This window comes from Symphalangus syndactylus, chromosome 2, assembly GCF_028878055.3.
Source record: "Symphalangus syndactylus isolate Jambi chromosome 2, NHGRI_mSymSyn1-v2.1_pri, whole genome shotgun sequence".
Taxonomy (NCBI): domain Eukaryota; kingdom Metazoa; phylum Chordata; class Mammalia; order Primates; family Hylobatidae; genus Symphalangus; species Symphalangus syndactylus.
The window spans coordinates 133228970-133248778 of record NC_072424.2 but is presented as its reverse complement, the minus strand read 5'-3'; the positions used below and the strand labels follow the sequence as shown (position 1 = coordinate 133248778).

General features: G+C 41.6%; 1 protein-coding gene across 1 annotated transcript in view; it reads left to right on the top strand.

Annotated features, from left to right (window-relative positions):
* NOX3 (NADPH oxidase 3) overlaps positions 1-19809 on the top strand; it is a 60874-nt gene that overhangs the window by 24479 nt on the left and 16586 nt on the right. The window contains exons 8-10 of the mRNA XM_055267840.2: positions 358-450; positions 2242-2495; positions 8392-8554. Coding sequence (XP_055123815.2) covers positions 358-450; positions 2242-2495; positions 8392-8554 — 510 coding nt within the window. The remainder of the gene's footprint in view (positions 1-357; positions 451-2241; positions 2496-8391; positions 8555-19809) is intronic.

Genomic DNA, 19809 nt, shown 5'->3' with positions numbered 1-19809 from the left:
TTTGGCTTGAGTTTGGGAGCATTTATGACCCTATCATATGTAACATAAACATCAATCTGCTTTTTTATTTCTTTGCAAATTCAATTATTTCTAATTACATAAAGGCATCATTGATCAAGTAAGCATAAAAACCAATATAGAAGAGTTTAATCTCTTAAATAAGCTTGTGAACTTCAAGAAATAATTGAATGTTATAGTATATAATACAAGGAGACATCTTTGTTGTTGATAACTGGCTCAAAATTAAAGGAAAAATATCTAAACCCCATCATGTTGTATATTGATTTGGTTCAAACTGAAAATATTTGGATTCTATTTTCATTTCCTTTTTCTCTCTCTCTCTGCTACTCTCTTCAGGCTTGGAAATGGATTTTAGGCCCTGTGGTCTTGTATGCATGTGAAAGAATAATTAGGTTCTGGCGATTTCAACAAGAAGTTGTCATTACCAAGGTATGCATGTAGCTTTATGTCTGAATAAATGCCTGAGTGTAGATGAAATTTTTTTATTAGCCCGAGTTTTTAATTTGCCATTTTTATTGCAGAACTGTCTGTAATTTAGAGGCTCATCTTCTGTTCTAATAATTGCTTGTATCCTGAGCATCTTTTAGTGTGACTAATTTTGCTGAAGACAGGGATCAGGGCTCCAGACGGTACACAAAATTCTGATAAAGGTTTATTGTACAGCACTGGAATGATCCGCTTTGTCTTTATTTTGCTTTCTCTCTAGGGGGAAATGCAAGGGGAGTGAGTGTGCTTTACATGGGTCATAGTGACTTGAAGGATAATCACTTCTTCACCACGTAAAGGCACAAATTTTGCAAACAAATAACATTTTCAAATCTATACACTCTCACTGGGGACTACCAAGCAGAGGAAAGAGAAACAGTCACCATAAGTTTCAGAGCAAGAGGGACCACTGTGGGGAAGAAAAACGGAGAGGAAGGATGAAGACGGAGTTCTACCCTCATGAGCAGCATGCTCCTGATAGCATTTTTCAGTCTTGCTCCCCATCCTCACATCTCTACATCCTCACAATGTTTACCTCTTGCTGGAGGAAGATGGGAAGGGGTAGACCAAGACCAAAAAAATGCATGCCTAGGAGAGTGAAAAGGTGCCAAATACTCTCCCCCAGCTTTTGAAATGTCCAAGAAGAAACTCTCTGTTAGCCAAGCCTATCCCACTTTGCTAATACAATTTTAACAGAATCCTGTATCTCTGTAGCCACCTTCATGAAAGCAGATGTATAGAAATTGCTTCCTATTTCTGCTTTAAGCTGTTTCTATGTTGCTGTTTTTAAGTTAAGCACCAAAGGATGTCAGGCTGTATCAAAAGCTAGACTGTAAAACTTCTGGAAACCTACTCGAGCTGTTACTAGGGAGACGGTTTAACAGCAGTGTCAGAACAGATACCAGTAGGGAGAGGGAAAACTTAGAACCAATGATTAAAATGCTGTGAAATTCTCTTTTGAACGGAAAAATACTGCCACAGTATCTAGATGCTAGATTTTGTTCCCTTATACCTCTTGTCACAAAAGAAGATAGGAGGGCCTGGAGAGATTTTTCAGGAAACAAGATGGAAATCTAAGAAGGGAAATTAGCTCTTTCCCTCTGATAAGCAGCAAGTCATAAAGCTTTTATAAACACTGCTAGAAACCTTGCCCAATGCTTCCCGACATCTAAAACTCAGAGCAGAGTCAGGACACAAGATGAGACTCAACTAAAAAGAAAACAAAACAAGGAAAGAGTTTGAAGTGAGTCTGAAGATTGTTTTTCACTTAGCCTGAAGAAATAAGAGGGTTAATTCACAAGACACTGAGAAAAGATGCAGTTCATTGAAAAAGGTAACAAAATGTTCCTAGATGTTAAAAACACAGAGATAATGTGGTGACTTATTTTAATAACCCTAAGCATAATAATATGCAAGCTTCTACTCTCTTGGGTCTGGTTGACTGTGCTGTGGAAAGCCTGGCCATTTGACACATGGACTCACATGCTGGGCACCAATTGCACCTGGGTGCAGCTATTTCAAACGCTTCCCTCTGAAGGAGAGGAGCATCATTCTTGCTGGAGTTGCAAACACAGATTTGAAAGTGGTGGCACATATCTTTGGGAGCTAATAGCAGATAGGATATGTAAATTACACCTGAAACAAGCTGATCTAAAATTTTGAACATCTTTGATGGAATGAAAAGTGTTTATTATTTTGAGGACAAAGGCAAACAACTCTCTTGCTCTCACATAGGTGGTAAGCCACCCCTCTGGAGTCCTGGAACTTCACATGAAAAAGCGTGGCTTTAAAATGGCACCAGGGCAGTACATCTTGGTGCAGTGCCCAGCCGTATCTTCGCTGGAGTGGCACCCCTTCACCCTTACCTCTGCCCCCCAGGAAGACTTCTTCAGCGTGCACATCCGGGCATCAGGAGACTGGACGGCAGCGCTACTGGAAGCCTTTGGGGCAGAGGGACAGGCCCTCCAGGAGCCCTGGAGCCTGCCAAGGTTCGTGCCCATTTCTCTCATGTATAAATCACAGTATTATAAAAAGTAAGGTATCTTAATGCATCAACATGCTACCTGATTCAGCAATATCTTTATTAGATGGTGCGTTTGAGACTGTGTTTAAATTTGAGAATGTGTGTAAAAAGTGTAATTTTGTAGACTTCTAGGAGACACACATCTATTCCTGTAAAAAAAAAAAAAGAAAAAAAAGACTAATGTTCAGCCAAGAGAGGGTGACCCAGGAAGGAGTTTCTCGCCCAGGTCCTAAAGCATCACCTGGTTACTTCTATGCAGCCTGCAACTCTGGGCATTTTTTTCTATCACAGTCTGAATTTTTTTTTTTTTATTATATTTGTAAAGTCGGGTCTTCATAACAAGGATGCTATGTTTCTGTGTCCTCTTCTTATAAATACCCTAGTCATATTGGATATAAGGGCCCATACCACTCCAGTATGATCTCAGCTTAGCTTTATTCATTATGTCTGCAACCCTATTTCTAAATAAGGTCATGTTCTAAGTACTGAGGTTAGGACTTTAACATATCAATGGGGTACACAACTCAACCCACAGCGTCACTCTATTCAGAAAAGTCTGGGCTCATGCCTGTTATCTCAGCACTTTGGGAAGCCAAGGCGGGCAGATCACTTGAGGTCAGGAGTTTGAGACCAGCCTGGCCAACATGGCGAAACCCCATCTCTACTAAAAATACAAAAATTAGCTGGGTGTGGTGGCATGTGCCTGTAATCCCAGCTTTTTGGGTGGCTGAAGCAGGAGAATTGCTTGAACCTGGGAGGCAGAGGTTGCAGTGAGCCGAGATCACGCCACTGCACTCCAGCCTGGGCGACAGAGTGAGACCTTGTTTCAAAAAAAAAAAGAAAGAGGAGGAGGAGGAGGAAAGAAAAAGAAAAAGCCTGGGCACATGACAGAAGTCCCAATGTAAATGACCACTCCTTGGCTCTGTTCAGTAAACAATGGCTTCAGGTCAATTCCCACTCTTCATGCAGGGTTACCCAAAAGCATACAAAGCACACATTTGGGGCTCTGGAAGAACAGGGACGCCAAAAAAAAAAATGAGAAAAACATTTTTGGAAGAATTTCATATTTGAAAAGAAGCATCAAGAGATTCCTACTTCTGCCATCCTTGGAGGGTATCAGGAACTACCAAGGAGCAGCCACTGCCGTGAGCACTTTGGTAGGGAGCTCGGTAGAGACACTTCGAATGGAAGTTCCTGAGGGCAGAACATTGTCTTTCCTCCTCGGAATCTCCAGTGCCTACAACAGTGTCTGACATGCAGTGCATACAGAGGAAAGAATTCACGAAAGAATTAATGAAGCCCTGGAGCCAATATGGATTCTTTATCTCATTTAGTTTGACAAATATTTATTGGTGACAAACAAGGCACCACAATAAATTTGAGACACAAAATGTAGTCAGCTTATTGTCCTGCTTTCCCTGTTTTCATAGGCTACTGAGCTGTAACTGCACCCCTGGGCTTGGCTGTATTTGGTGGGTAGGAAGAGCCACAGGCCTCCTTTCAAACACTCGTCCCTGAAAAATGGTATGATGCCAAGCCAAGTAGAAACATCATCTGCTCAAGCCAGAGCCCCAAATCAGATGAGAACACCCGACTATTTTCTTTTTTATAATGGAAAGGAAGCAATGTAATAAAATTTTAAGGTTCAGAGTGCAGTGCAAATGCCTAAAATCAGAAATAAAAGTAGATGCACTGCACAGCACCCCCACTCTCACCAATCCCCCCAGCACACACACACACACACACACGCACACACACACACACATACGGCACAGTGTCTAACTGCTTTCTCGGTCCCTGCTCTCCCTTTGCCATCGCCAAGGCAAAAGCTTTCATCCTTTTTGCTACCTGGCTTCTGCCCTGTGTGTATACACTTATCTGCTCTATCAACCACCCTTCCCCTTCACAAACCAGATAGCATTTCAGCCAGTCCCCCAAGAAGAACTCGGTACTGGTTACTCAGTAGCTGATATGCTTTCTGCCTGTGGAGTGCATCTCCAGCTGCAAGTTCCAACAGGATCCCCAGGGCCTCCCTGGGCTCATCTGTTACACCTCCTGCTCCCTCATGGGCTTAGCTCTTCCAGCTTTCTTGTTGTTCACACACACTGAAAATGTAGTCCTCAGTGCCTTTGCCATTGCTGTTCCCTCCTCCTGGAATGCTGTCCCCCACATCTCTGCTGAGCAGCTCCTTCTCTTCCTTCAGGTCTCTGTTCAAATGTCTCCTTCTAGTGAGGCCTTTCCTTCCCACTGCACATGAAACAACCCCCAGCAGTCACTCAATCGCCATGATGCCACATGCTGACTTGCCACCACCTGACGTGCTAAATGTTTTCTTGATTGTTTGTTTACTGTCTATCTCTCCACACTAGAATGGAAGCTCTATGAGAAAAGGGGCTTTGTTTGGTTCACTTTACCATCCCCAGGGCCTAGAACAGGCCCTGACTCTCAGTGACTCAGTAAGTCATTATTGGCTCGATAAAAATGAGTTGTCATAAACAGAGCTGCTTCCCTCCATTCACTAATTTGTTTCGCCCTCTGCCTCTGTGTGTGTGTAGGCATATGTATTAGTGGCAAAGCCTTCCAAAAAACTAGAATTTGTTTAAATCTTCAACATACAAAGAATCAGGATGTTATTGGACTTCCTTGGATGATTTTACAGTTCGCCACTGTTTTAATTTTGAATTACATTTACGATATTGGGGAGAGCACTATATCTTTTCACAGCTTTGGATCCCAGACAAATTTAATCCAGCCCCTGGAAGTCATGAGTGAGAAGCCCAGGAGGAGAAGCAAGCCCAAAAAAAGAACAGGGAAACCTCTTCCTCTAAGCCCAAGAAAAGGGGAGAGAATGTGAGCTCTTTCGAAAGACTAGACCTTCTGAAGGAAAACAGAGGAATTTCTCAGAGTTGATGGAGTTTTCAGCAAGTTATCCTTCGCCCAGAGCTGGGGGCCACAATGTGAGAGGAGCTGGGTTCAAAGACCAACTTTGTGTATGATCTTGGAGAATGTGTGCAACACTGCCTCGGTTTCCTCCTCTGTACAATGAAGATGACAGTAATAGTACTCATGGCTTTGTTTAGGATCAAACATAACAGTCCATAAAAACACTTAACATAATACCTAGCACATGGTAAGTGCTCAAAGAGTTAGCTACTATTATTATGAGCAAGATAAGAATGGTCACCTAGCACAGAGACTGCAATGGGGGTGTTTGTTAGAGGAGTAAATGCAGTCGGTTCAGAAAGATGAGACTGGAACTTAACGGGGTAGGGTGGGGTGCTGCTGAACTACCCAATAAGATCTCACAGGACATGGATGCAGGCAAGACAAATCATTTTCTGAGCCTCATTATTAGAAATGCTGTGTCTAAATCAAGGCAGGGATAGCTCATAAACGTGACAAACAAGAATTTGTGCAAAGGAAGCTGATTCAGATTTTAAAAATCTGGAGAAATGGAGAAATTCGGGCCCAAAAAAGAACAACTGGGATGTCGTGATAGCTATGTTCAACTATTTAAAGGCCTGAGATGTAAAAAAGGAAAAAGATCTGGAATGTGCTTCTCAGAAAGGCAAAAGATGAGAGTTGTCAGAAGACAGATTTCAGTAAGACATGAGAACAAATTGTCTAATACTTAGAATTGCCCCTAAGTGGAACAAGGTGCCCCGCAGTTTAACATTGGAATATGATCATCTCTCAGGAATGTGGCAGGAGGATTACTGCATTAGCAGGGAACTTAGACTAAATATTTTCTCCTGTAGCTTTGAGTTTCAATTCTAAAGATGGAGAAATTTGTTTATTGTATATTTCTGTGAATTAATTACAAAATTCTTCTTTGGATTTAATTGATATCTTTTTAAATCAGTGTCAAATAAATTCCCAATACGACTGATTATTTTTAATAAATGAACAATAAGACGTTTGAATCTATGGACAGGTTTTTTTTTTCTCTCTTTCTCTCAATTTCCTTTATGTAATTATTTATGGAATAATCTACAGTGGGCTAAGATACTAACCATTTCTGGTTAATGACCTTTTATTTTTATTCTTCCATTTCCATATATCAATATGTAATAAAGCCTTATTAATTAAGATTAACTTGAGGAGAGTTCATTTGAATTATTAGGAAGTCTGGCATATAGAATAATTTAAAATAAACCCAATTGAACTTTCATGAACACGTAGTAAAGCTCAAATGGGCCAACCTCCGGTGTCTTCAACAGACACCCCTTAGGGAATGGTTATGAATAACTCAGAACCCTTTTAATTAGCATATCTTTGTTCGTATGTAAATGTGCGCTTTTGGAATAGTTGAGGTTATTTAATACATTCTGCTGACTGAAATATTTTAAACATTCCCTTTACAATTTATTCAACCAATTGTTATTGAACAACTTCATGTCAGGGAGCGCTGGGATTACAGCAGTGAGCAAAGACAGCCCTGACTCCTACTTTCCTAGACCTCACAGCTCTAGACAGACATCAGTCAGATCACGCACACACACCAATAAATTGTAAAATTACAGCTGTGGTGAGGACTGTAGAGGAGGGAAACGTGGAGCTATAAATTATCTAAGAGGGGATTTAACCTAATCTGAGGGGTTCGAGAAGGCTTCCACAGGAAAACAATGATTGGGATAAGACCTACTAGAGGAAAACTACTAATCAACTAAGGAGAGAGGGAAGAAACTGGAGAAGATGCCAGGCACAGTGGCTCATGCCTATAATCCCAGCACTTTGGGAGGTCGAGGCGGGCAGCTTACGAGGTCAAGAGATTGAGACCATCCTGGCCAACATGGTCAAACCCCGCTTCTACTAAAAATACAAAAAAATTAGCTGGGCATAGTGGTGCGTGCCTATAGTCCCAGCTACTTGGGAGGCTGAGGCAGGAGAATCACTTGAACCCAGGAGGCAAAGGTTGCAGTAAGTGGAGATTGCATCAGTGCACTCCAGCCTGGTGACAGAGCAAGACTCCGTCTCAAAAAAAAAAAAAAGAAAAGAAACTGGAGAAGATTATTCCAAGGGTAAAGGGTATTGCATGCAAAGGCCCAGTGGCAGTAGGGAGTACTGTGTATTTAATATTTTAGAAATATTAACATCTCACCAGTGTGAGAACCAGTGATGAGAGACGGAAAAGAATTCAGAGGCCAGTCTACATAGGACCATGCTAAGGACTCTCTTATTTATTCAGTGAATATATTTTATCCTTATTAAGAAAAATTTGCTAAGCAAAGAAAAATACCAGTGCTACCCAAGGCCTAATTACCACAGATTTTGAGTCAGTATAATCTAAAATAATGGGTTTTAGAAGTTCCACATAACTGACAAATGACTTCACAATTGTATTTATTCCAAATGAATAGCTTCCATTAGACTAAAATTACATAAACCTACTAAGATGTGTGACCAAATGTAAACAGGGAAGAATGACATTAGGAAGAAGAAATAGAAGCCCGCTAAGCTACCTTGATGCTTCCAGATTTTTCCCTCTGATGGCAGCTGGGGTGGAAAGGGAAACAACTCTTCCAGCAGCCTCAATGATACTTGGAGCCAAAACAAGCTTCTAAGAACTTTAAGGAGAGCATGCCACACAGAAGAGGCCTGAGCTATAGCGAGAGATGTCAGGCTTTGGCCTTACATGAACAGTGCCTGGGCCCAGACAACCTGGTTGTCTGCCAATAAGGCAGAGCTGAAAATCCTCATGCTAACCCCAGGCTCTCCAAATAGGGCATTTTCAGGCATAGAGTCAACCTCTGCAAGCACTGGCAAACACGTCCTATAAAAAGCACCAGCTCTGGATGGTTTTCGGTTCACGAGCAAGGTGTTCTGAAGGTCAAATAAGCTGCATTCTTCTGTGATTCCAGGCTGGCAGTGGACGGGCCCTTTGGAACTGCCCTGACGGATGTATTTCACTACCCAGTGAGTGTGTGCGTTGCCGCGGGGATCGGAGTCACTCCCTTCGCTGCTCTTCTGAAATCTATATGGTACAAATGCAGTGAGGCACAGACTCCGCTGAAGCTGAGCAAGGTATGGAAAAATCATTAGTTCACCCTTCCATGGATTGAAAGGTTCAATGTCCTTATATCTATCATCTGCCGATTCTTGGGGAGGATTTTAATTAACTATGAGGGATAAACTCAAGGATCCTTAACTATACTTACGTTCTTAAAAATCTCCACTCAGTATTACATTTATGAGTAGGGTTATGTCTAATCTTGTTAAAGATGACAAGACATAAATTTTATTGCTTCATTGCCATTACAGGACATGTAATTGCTCATCTCAATAAAATATGGACAGGCTGCAAATGGCTATGTGGCTGGGTGGCAGTTCGCAATATTAACAGGCAACCTCTCCTTAGTCTCTTTAGCTTCAGACTATGGTTGCAAGTGTGCAATTCGATGTCTTCCTCTTGTGGACTCAGTCCTAACAAGAAACCACAGTTGGGATTTATTGGCTGGCTTGCTGTGGGGTGGCCATCCCGCTCTGAATCTCCCTTTTGTCATTTCTTGTATGTTTTACAACTAGATGCCTCTAGAATTTCTTTCCCTCCTTTGTCGCATCTAGACACTCCGTCCGATACTTTGACTCTCTTAGGACCAGCAGCAGGCACTAGAGCAATGGTAGTCAAGCAGCCCTGATAACCTAAAGCCGTATGAATGCAGGAGGAGTGAGGATGGCAGGCGAGCTTGGTGCTGGGCCTAGTCCTGCATATCTTCTCTGCTTAACCCTTTGTCCACAGTGTCCTCATCTATCAAAGGGAGATGCTTGACTTAAACACCAGGTCTCAATGTGTAAACCATGGGACATTTATCACCTGACATGATCCACTAAAGAGAATCCTGTAGTCAAAGGAACTTAAGCAACGCTCCTGCAACATTGCACTCTAGAAGACATTTTCCACTAGCCATTAAATAAGTTCTGCGGGGGTGGGGAGCAGTGGCTCATGCCTGTAATCCCAGCACTTTGGGAGACTGAAGTGGGAGAATCACTTGAGGCCAGGAGTTAGACACTAGACCAGCCTGGGCCGCATAGTGAGACATCATCTCTACAACAAAAATTAGTGAGTTCAGGGCAGTGAGCCATGATCGCACCACTGCACGCCAGCCTGGGCAACAGAGCGAGACTCTGTCTCTAAAAAAAAGTTCCACAGAAAAGAGCCTCATTCAGTTTTGTTTCAGCTATCTTTCCCAAGCTTATTTAGCCACAGAACCTTTCTTCACCTAACACCTATCAAGAAATTGTATTCTGTGAAGCATCCCAGGTGATGCAGGCTAGAAGATCTCTAAACTCGGGTCTCTGCCAACTAAGAAATAGGAGTTAGCTATTTCATGAGTTTCCAAGTGACAGGTTCTTGACATACATTTTCTCATTTGAATTTTTTAATCTCCCAACCACCTTATAAAGTAAGTAACACAAGGCCTGTTTTCCAGGTAAGGAACCTGAAGCTTAGAGGGATTAAATTGATTTTCCTGAAAAGACATGGGTAATCAAAGGCAGAATCAGGATTCAAACTCAGGTTCATCTGGCTCTTTCCATGACAAAACCAACACATGGTAGACGTGACCCCCAGCTCCTCCTGCAACCCTAGAGCAATATTGTGGGAAGACCGTGGGATTCCTGCTCATAGAATCAGCACCTGAATTTTGCTGTCGTCAAAGAACATGCCTGATTCAACCCTGACTGAAATACTGCCGGCAGTTCACCTGTGTGAGCTGAGTTTCCTGATCCACATAATGGAGAAATAAGAATCCATATCCAACAGGGAGTTTAAATGCTAAATAAGACAAATAATATGGAAATATTACTATAGAAATGTGTATACAGAAATGTAGATGATTATCTAAATGCTGATTATATCAACCAGAGATATACATAGGTTACCAGTACTACTACTGTTGACCTAGATTTATCAAGCACTGACTACCTCACAGGAAGGGAACTGGGCCTTTTACGTGCACTATCTCATGCCATCTTTTCATCGCACTTATCATTTTCATCCCCATTTTACAGATGAGAAAACTGAAGCCTGATCACAAAGTTAATAGAAATGATCGAGTCATTTTACTAAATGCTCATCATAGCTCATTGAGATAGGTAATATTCTCAATACTGATGAGGACCCTGACACACAGACGGCTAAATAATACTAGAACTAGAGTTTGAATCTAGATCCTTCTGGCACCAAAGCTCATCTTCTTTCCTCTACACCATAATATATTTAACAAGGCAAGCAAAACAGTGACTGGGATTATTTGGACCTCACAGTGATGCTTTGTTTTGGTTCGTGATGATTTTTCAGCCACCCTAAGTTCTTCCTTCCTTCTTGCTGCCTACCAAGTAAATCCCACTTAGAGAGGTGGCTCACTGCTTCATGGTTTCCATGACACTAAAAGTCACTTTGTGCTTCACAGGAAGATGGTGGTGGATAGCGTGTCTCACTTTCATTCACTCACTAATCCAACTAATATTTCAAGTCCTGCTCAGAGACATGCAAAGTCTCACTCTCATCATATCCGACTCACAATCACCTCCCCCTTCTCTTAACCTCCACCACTCCTTTGCTGCCCTCCTGTTATGTCACATATCTTTCCTGTATTAAGATTCGTGAAATAATCTTATTTTCTCTAACAGACTGTGAGTTCCTTGAACATAGCTTCTCTGGATATCTTCATACATATATATATATATATACACATAGATAATATGTGATAACTATATGTAGTAAAAATATTGAATAAATCAATGAGTGAATAAACGTCTACATGTCCAAAAAGAATGAGCAATGGCTTCTGTAAACAATTTTCTTTAAAATTTAAGGATGTTAAGATATTGTTTATGTAACCAAAAAAATTATTCAATGATTTTTACTAAATTCCAATTATTTTACTAGGAATATAGAGGAAAAATCTTATAACAACCCCCCAAAATTTTAAATTCATACAGGAGCCCACAAAATCTTACTTCTGCGTCCTTTCCCAGCATTCCGTTGTCATTCCTGGGCTCTGCTTGTGGCGTTTCTCAAGGCTTTCAGCACTGCAGTCACCACAAAACCATAAAATAGGGACACTGATCTCTATTCCAAGAAACAGAAATCGTAGAGTAAAAAATATAAAAGCAATGTTTTCATCGCTTATAAAACTGTGAGGGACTATTTGGACATGAGTCAGCTGAAAATAAGGGCAGAAATCATGTCATATGGGAGAAAGGAAGCTAAAGTGTGGAATCATAAAATAACTGAAAGGTCCTAATCTCCTAGCTTTGCACAGGACCATGAAAGTCAGTATCTGTACTTCCAGCCGAGATGATTTCACCGAAGTCACCCAGCTGGTTCACCACTGAGTCAGGACCTGAGCACACGTTTCTGATTTCTGCTTCAAAGTTCTTTCACGGAAGAAGTGAGATTTTCATGCTATTGAAAGTTTAGGCTGAAAATTACACTTCAGATCCAATTCCTTAGCGTCTGCAGGCGTGAGAACAGGTTTAGGAAGTTTCTCTCTTTTAAAGCAACTTTGTGTTGGTTTGAGTACAGCTACCATTAGGCTTATGTAACTAATATTTGTCAGGGCTAGCCACACGCTTTTCAGATATAAAGACTACTCCCTCCACTAAACTGTCAGCATCTATATAATTTTTGAAGTGCCGCAGAGCAAAGCAGTACGTATTTATCTAACGGTGTCTTCACAATTTTAAGTCTGGACTATAGTTTTCAGATTGTCCTCTTTTGTAATAAGGAATGAAAGGACAACTCGCATAGGCGCTGAGAGCTGGAATTTTAAGCTTGAATGGTTAACTGCGATTAGGTGGGATTTTTTTTTCCTCCATGTGTAAAAACACTGGTTGGCATAAGGCATACATTTTTACACACAAAACTCAAGTTGCAAGTCTACAGGAAAAAAATGTGCACCAAAGTTTTCTCAATTGTCACCATTGCAAACTAGAACTTCTTTACCCTTCTCCTCTGCTGCATTATTCTAGAAAACTTCTAAGTAAAATGCAGGAGCATAACCAATAAGACGCCTGCCACTTCCTTAGTGGGAAGCGTCATAAGTAGTACTTTCCATTTGGAAGCTGATGTCTTAAAATCTCTTTGTTTCTAAGTACCTTTTATTTTGAAAGATCTGGGAGGGGGCGGGGAGTGGAAGGAGAGTGGGAAGAATGGGCAGGAGTGGATTTCCCAAGAAGGCAAAATAACAAGAAGTACAGTGATGGCTTGCTGTGATGAAAATGGAAAAAAGTTGTAATACATGAAAGAAATATTTTCAATGCAGAAGTAAGAGCCAAACTTCACTGAGTTGAAGGCAGCTGACAATGCTGTGCCCCTGTGGAATGAGGGAAGGCTGAGGGTGGTTGAGAATTCTCTGTGATGCAATATGGAGGAAGCTGAATGCTGGGGGGGAAAAATGCCCTCTAGCGATAAAGTTCTCCACCTCCTGCCTAACGGGTATGATTAATTCTACATCACACTCAATTTGTGAAAAGAGCTCTTGAAAAAAAATTAGGACGGTTTGCTTGTGCAAACTGTCAAAATGATGAATGAAATAGGTGTGTATGAATGGGGAGGGAGGGGGAAGATTGCTGACATAAATAGATTGGCTTACACATTTTAGTTCTCCCTAATATCACAGCTGTGCAGTCAGAACTGAGAGAACTGCCAACTGCAAGACGCAGTTCGTTTTCTTAACTGCATATGTAATCTTCAGACTACAATACAATAGATTATACAAAAACTGAGATAATCTCATTTCTTCATAAATTGTCTTCCTTCATCAGCTCCATAATATATAACCATGATAATGGGTATTTATAGTGTGTCCCATGCAAAATGGCCTTTGGGTTCTTAACCTAATATAATAAACAGATAATTCAAATAAAAAGACAGCACGGGCCAGTGGGAACAAGGGAAAGAGGCCAAAAAAGACAAAAAATCCATACTCTACTAAAATACATTAATAAAACAAAGGAGGGCCTGCTCTCTTTTCCAGTGAATGAAAAATACATTTAATTTAATGTTTTCTTTGAGAAATTACTTACTTTCACTTTCCCTCACACTGGAGCTCTGGTGACTCCTGGAATTGATCATCTCTACTAACCACCAAGATTCCTGCCATCAGTTGGCCTCTTTAGGAGGGGCCATTCATGCCTCTCCTGAAGAAACGTATGCTTCTTGTCTTTCCTTGGAGGGCCTCAGAAGGCCTCAGCACCCCATCAGCCCTCACCATTGCTCTGTGTGGAAGTGACCAGTATTAATATGTTTAATATCTTGGTCTATTAACCACAGATTGCGTGACTACAGTCTTCTTGTAAAAGAGTCCAATGAAATACACAAACATTTTAAAATCTCCCTTCACCTCCCTCCCCAAACTAAACACCTCCCCAACTTTGATCCCTAAGAAACTCACCATTAAACGGTTGAATATGTCTCATTCCATTCCTTTTCCATGCATTTATATGCATATACCTATACACATTCATGCATAAATAGGGGTGTGTGTGTGTGTAGAAGGAAGAGGAAGTGCAATGTGTTCTGTTTTTTAATTAAAGCGTCACTTGGGGCACCTTCAGTGTCAATACCTGATGATCTATTTCATTTTGTTTGCTGTCTTTAGAGTATTCCATAGTATGGATAAGCCACAATTTATGGAATCATTCTGCTATTAAATAATGTTTCAGGCCAGGTGTGGTGGCTCACACCTGTAATCTCAGCATTTTGGGAGGCCGAGGTGGGCAGATCACCTGAGGCCAGCAGTTGGAGACCAGCCTGACCAACATGGCAAAACCCCATCTCTACTAAACATACAAAAATTAGTCAAGCGTCGTGTCAGGTGCCTGTAATCCCAGCTACTCGGGAGGCTGAGGCATAAGAATTGCTTGAACCTGGGAGGCAGAAGTTGCAGTGAACTGAGATTGCACCACTGCACTCCAGCCTGGGGGATAGCGCAAGACTCTGTCTCAAAAAAAAGAAAAAAAAAGAATGTTTCAGTTGTCCAACAAGGATTATTAACTGTAATTAGACCAAACGGAGGCCCAAAATAGATCAGTCCTCAGCCACAGAGCAAAGTAGCAATATAGTCATGAAATAGTTAACATTGAGGATAATGACATTCAGAAAATGTCTTAAGGATGAAAAATTATTGACAAAGCCTGGTCTTGGCCTTATAATGGTTCACCAGAAAAACAATTTTATAACTGTATCACTTTAAACTAGAAGTTTTACACATTAGATAGGCTTATCATGAAGAAGAAATATTTCTTCTTTTATTCTTCTTATTTGCTATTGTATTAATCCAGGATTCCCTTAACAAAAACAAAATAAAAACCAGGAAAATAAGAGTGATCATTTATTGAGGAGGTAATATATTTTCTAAACACCAATCTTTATCATTTCACAGACAGAAATTCTCCTTTTGGAAAATGATCCTGATTCCCCTCTATGCAGAGTTTCTGTCATCCTGCTGGTTTCAAGCTTCTGTCTGTTCTGTTCTTTCTTTTGCACAGTGTGGGGTACAGAGGCCTGCTGCCCAGCAGGAGGCAGGTGGCACTGCAAGCCACTGCCCTTCTCCTTGAGGAGGCGATGGTCAAGGTGGGCCCCTGGCTCCCTGTAAAATGCCTCTAGGTGAGTTTAGCACACACTGAGTCTGGTGAGGGACTTCCCCTTCATGGAGCACGTCTTCATGATGAATGCTGAGCTTCTGGTTCTGACACTGGTGCTAGAGGTCAAGTTTGGCTTCCCTTCTCAGTGACCAGGAGTGACCAATGGGAATACATGCCAAGCAAGGTGCATGTCCCTCTTTGCTCTATAATATATTGTCTTCATTCTTCATTCTCTAAGCTCCTCCAAATGATAAACAAGGATAGTAACAATAGCAGCTAACATCTTCTGAGCACTTACTGTGTCTGCCAGACATTGCGTTAAATGCTTCAGTAAAACATATCCTTTCATCCTCACAATAACCTCAGGAGATATTGTTCTGTGTTTACTGCCATTTTACCTATGCAGTAATCTAGGTTCGAGTTAAATAACTTTTGCCCAGTTGCACAAGTTATTTGCAACTTCTACCTGCATGGTGAAGCCAGCAGCAGTCTACGACAGTGGATGGGCCTCACAGGCTCACAACGCTGAGTTGTTGTACCATGCTACACTATATCCTAAACCTGTATTCTTGTGTACACTTTCCTTGTTTAGAGGGGTTCTGGGCCATAAATGAATACATAGGTAAATAATTTTTTTTCTGCCTCATCCTCTGGAAATTTATTTTGGATATAAAGACATACACATTGTATTTGTGAAAGTGCCCTCTGCCCGTGTTCATAGATATCTATTCAAGATATGGCACAAGCTTTGGAAATGTAATCACCTGAAAGCATCCAAGTTTGACTGGAGAGTCGGAGCTCTCGTAGTAACACAGATTGGTAGTGCTTCTCAATTCATGTTCTGAAATTGTTTACCAAAATTTAGCACAGTTCCATTTCCTACTGGCCCCAGACCTCTTTGACCTGGTCCCTATGTGCTGCTGAAGAATTCTTAAAGAGAAGCCTTGGCTTGGGAAAACATGAAAATGAGAAGGGACACACAGAGAGCCCAAACTTGTGACTGTCACTCAGACCCAAGCCCTTTGCAAATGGACATGGCTGAGTTTAGGCTGATCGTTAGTGCTTGGGAATGATGTGAAACTAAGGTCTATGACAGGCCACATGCACACAGAACCCCTCAACCCCACGATAGTCCCAGAGTGGTCTCCCAAAACATCTAGGCATCCACTATATCTACAAGAATGTGGCTGGGCACAATGGCTCATGCTCGTAATCCCAGCACTTTGGGAGGCCAAGGTGGGTGGGTCACTTGAGGTCAAGAGTTCGAGATCAGCGTGGCCAACATGGTGAAATCCCATCTCTACTAAAAATACAAACTTAGTCGTGCATGGTGGCGCATGCCTGTAATCCCAGCTACTTGGGAGGCTGAGGCAGGAGAATCACTTGAATCCAGGAGGTGGAGGTTGCAGTGAGCCAAGATCCCACCATTGCACTCCAGCCTGGGCAACAGAGAAAGACTCCCTCTCAAAAAAAAAAAAAAAGAAAAGAAAAGAAAAAAAAAAGTGTTGGATGAGGCCTGTAAAAAAAAATAATTTTATTACTATGAAAGTTCAGAACTTTTGTTATTTTACTGAGAATGACTTTCTATTTAATAAAATCTTTTAAAGTAAACTCAGGCATTTTGGGTCTCTGAGATCAGCTACGGAATTCTGAAAAGGCATGCTTTCTACAGGTAGCTGATTTCAGGGTTGTTTTATTTTTGGAGACTAAGGTGGGGTGAGCACTGGAAAGCACAGATCACAGAGTTGTGGCCTATTGTTTGGGATACTTGGTCTCTCATTGACCAGGTCCTTTCTTATGGGCGAAATGCAGACATGGAACTCTTATGTCCCTTCCCAGTGAGCATCCCCCACCATTAGAAAGATGAAAGAAAGTCAAAGTAAATACCTTTTTCTTCTGTTCAAAGTCCTTTTCTTTCTTTTTCTGCCTGAAACACTTCTACTGAGCCTATCCATTTTTCCTCCATAGCCTCTTACACCAAAGCTGCCCAGTGTCACTTACAAGTCAATTACGGAGGGAAAAACACACAAAGCCATTACGAGGAAGCAAAAAGTGTAAAAGGCTTGACAAACCCTGAGAACACTGACACGCAGCTAGGCCACGAGAAAGTAAGGAAGGATTTCTATTTGAAAGGTTAAAGTTTCATGTACAGAGGAAGCTAAGATGGGGATAGTTTTCAAGAAAGGATGACTGGGACTGGATTTGAAATTGGAGGATTTTTTTATAAAGAAAATGTTCTGGTTTATTATCCAGTTATGAATGTGTTTTAAGCATGTTCCTTAAAGAGTGGGAAAGAGAGAAAATAAATCAATGATATTTGCTCTATGCCCAATGCCATACTCTGAGATGAAACAGGCTACCAAGGCCAGGGAGGAGGGGGTCGTGCATAGGTGAGCACCACATTAATTCGGCCAGTAGATTTTTCATTTCCACCCAGAGCAAAGCAAGGCAAAATGAGAGCTAAGGTTTTCAAAGAGTAATTTGGATTAGGCACCATACAAAGCAAAAAGAAAGCAGATAGCAGTATTCATCACCAACCTCGAATATAAAATCCGCCCCTAACTGGCCTCCTTTCCTCCTCCCTCACCCTCAGTACCCTGGGTCTATTCTCAATACAGCAGCCGGAGTGATCCTGCCGTGGGCCATGGAACTCCCTGCCCACCAACTCCCTGTGCTTTCCTGTCTCTCGGAGGGAAAGTCAACGACGGCCCCAAAGCCCCACAAGGCCATGGCTCCCCCAGCCCTCCCCTCAACCATCTCCTTGTTCTCCCCGCCCTCTCTGGGCTCCAGCCACACAGGCCTCCAGGCTCTTCCTGGAAAGGTCTCACTCAGGACCTCTGCACTTCCCACCATCTGCAGAGCTCTTCCCCTAAGCATTTGACTCCCTCAACCTTTCCAGGTCTTTGCTCCAATGTCCCCTTCTCATGAAGAAGGGACATGAATCTCCACGAATTGAGGGTTTGTGTCCATCCATTACTGATTCAACAAATATGTATTGAATGCCTCCTATGTCTCTAGACTGTTCTACACCCTGGAACTATAAAAGTGAACACAAGAGACCAAAAACAAGAGAGGGCTCATTAAGCCCCCGTTTGACCATTCAACTTAATATTGCAACACTTCTTAGCCCGCCTGGAGTTTCTGCATGCACTTCTCACCATCTGACATAGCCTATATTCTACTTATCTATCATCTTCCTTCTCCCTCTAAGATGCAAACTGTAAGAGGACAGCAATTTTTTTTTTTTTTTTTTTTGGCCCTGTCTTGTTCACTTTTATAGTTCCAGAGCATAGAAGAGTCTGGACAGGTAGGAAGCACTCAATACATATTTGTTGAATCCGTGAACGGTTGGATGAACATGAGCCCCTTGCTCATGGGGATTCAGAGGGCGTCACAAAGGGAACCCCCACTTAGCTCTGCCTGGAGAGGCTGTGCACAGATCATCCCTAGGAAGAAATAAGTGTCAGGAAAAGAAAGGCAACCCTCTCTCTTCCTGAGAAAAGAAGGTCATTGCGCTTAGAGACTGAGGGATTATTTGTCCTGAAATTAGTGTCTTATGTCCCCTTGTGAACAGGAGCTGTCCAACAAATATGTGGGCCTAATTCTTGAAAGAAGAGGCCTTATTCTCAGCAACTTTTACTCTTACAAATAATTAATATTATAAAGTCCTGCCTAAACATGAAGAGAATAGACAAGATGTTTAGCTTTGAAATAAACTTTTTGATTTTTGTCTCATGAATTTGATCTATTAATTAAATCTCATTTATATCTCTGATTATATGATTGTGAGCTTACAAGCTGGCTGGCAGACAGGGAGAGAAGAGAACATTGATCACTGGATGAGGTATTTCCAGGTGGGGATTTACCAGGCAACAGCTGGAATCAAGACCAGCCCTCACGGATATTATTAAGCCATAGAGGTATCTCTTTGGGGAGAAGGCACAAGAGAGAGAGGTGTGGGCAGCAAGGGGTGGGAGTGTGAGAAAAATTGGGAGAATTAATAGATTGATCTCCTGTGGTTTCTTCTAGATGCAATTATTTGAAACTTGAAGCACAAAAACTAAGCTTTTATTTTAGCAAACCCAAACTACTTTTTGTCACATGCCATTTGCTTAACACCCAGAGTTAAAAAAATAATTCTTCCTAGTCATAATTTCATTATAGCAGTTGACACACAGGCACAGCCACCACCCACCAGCTTCCTTGGACACTGATATGTTTCACTGAGAGGAAATTTCTGGCCTGTGTGACTTGATTCTGAAATTACCATAATCTCCACTCTCCAGAGGTCGTAGCTAGTGAAGTGGATTAGTGTCCAAGCCTTTGGGGTCTCTGGAGAAGAAAGTTCAAATCCAGAGCTTAGGTCATAAGTAAAGATGAAGGGGTTGGTCTAACGGTTTATCCCCCTTTGGGAGCAGTGAAAGGCACAGCTAGTTATGATTATTAATCTTGTTCAGAAGCAGCACAGCCAGAAACGTGGTGAGTTGATCCTCATCCAGAGAAACTGGCACGGCCACAGGCTCCTGACTCTGAATTCACTCTGGGCTTTTTCAAACACATTGTGAATTTTTTCAAAAGAAATCACAGTGTGACTGTTTGTTCACTGACAGAAAAAAAAAAACGGCATGTTATTTTGCAGAAGTGCCCATTTGGGCTCAAATAATTTAATGGAGATAAAGTAGTCTGTG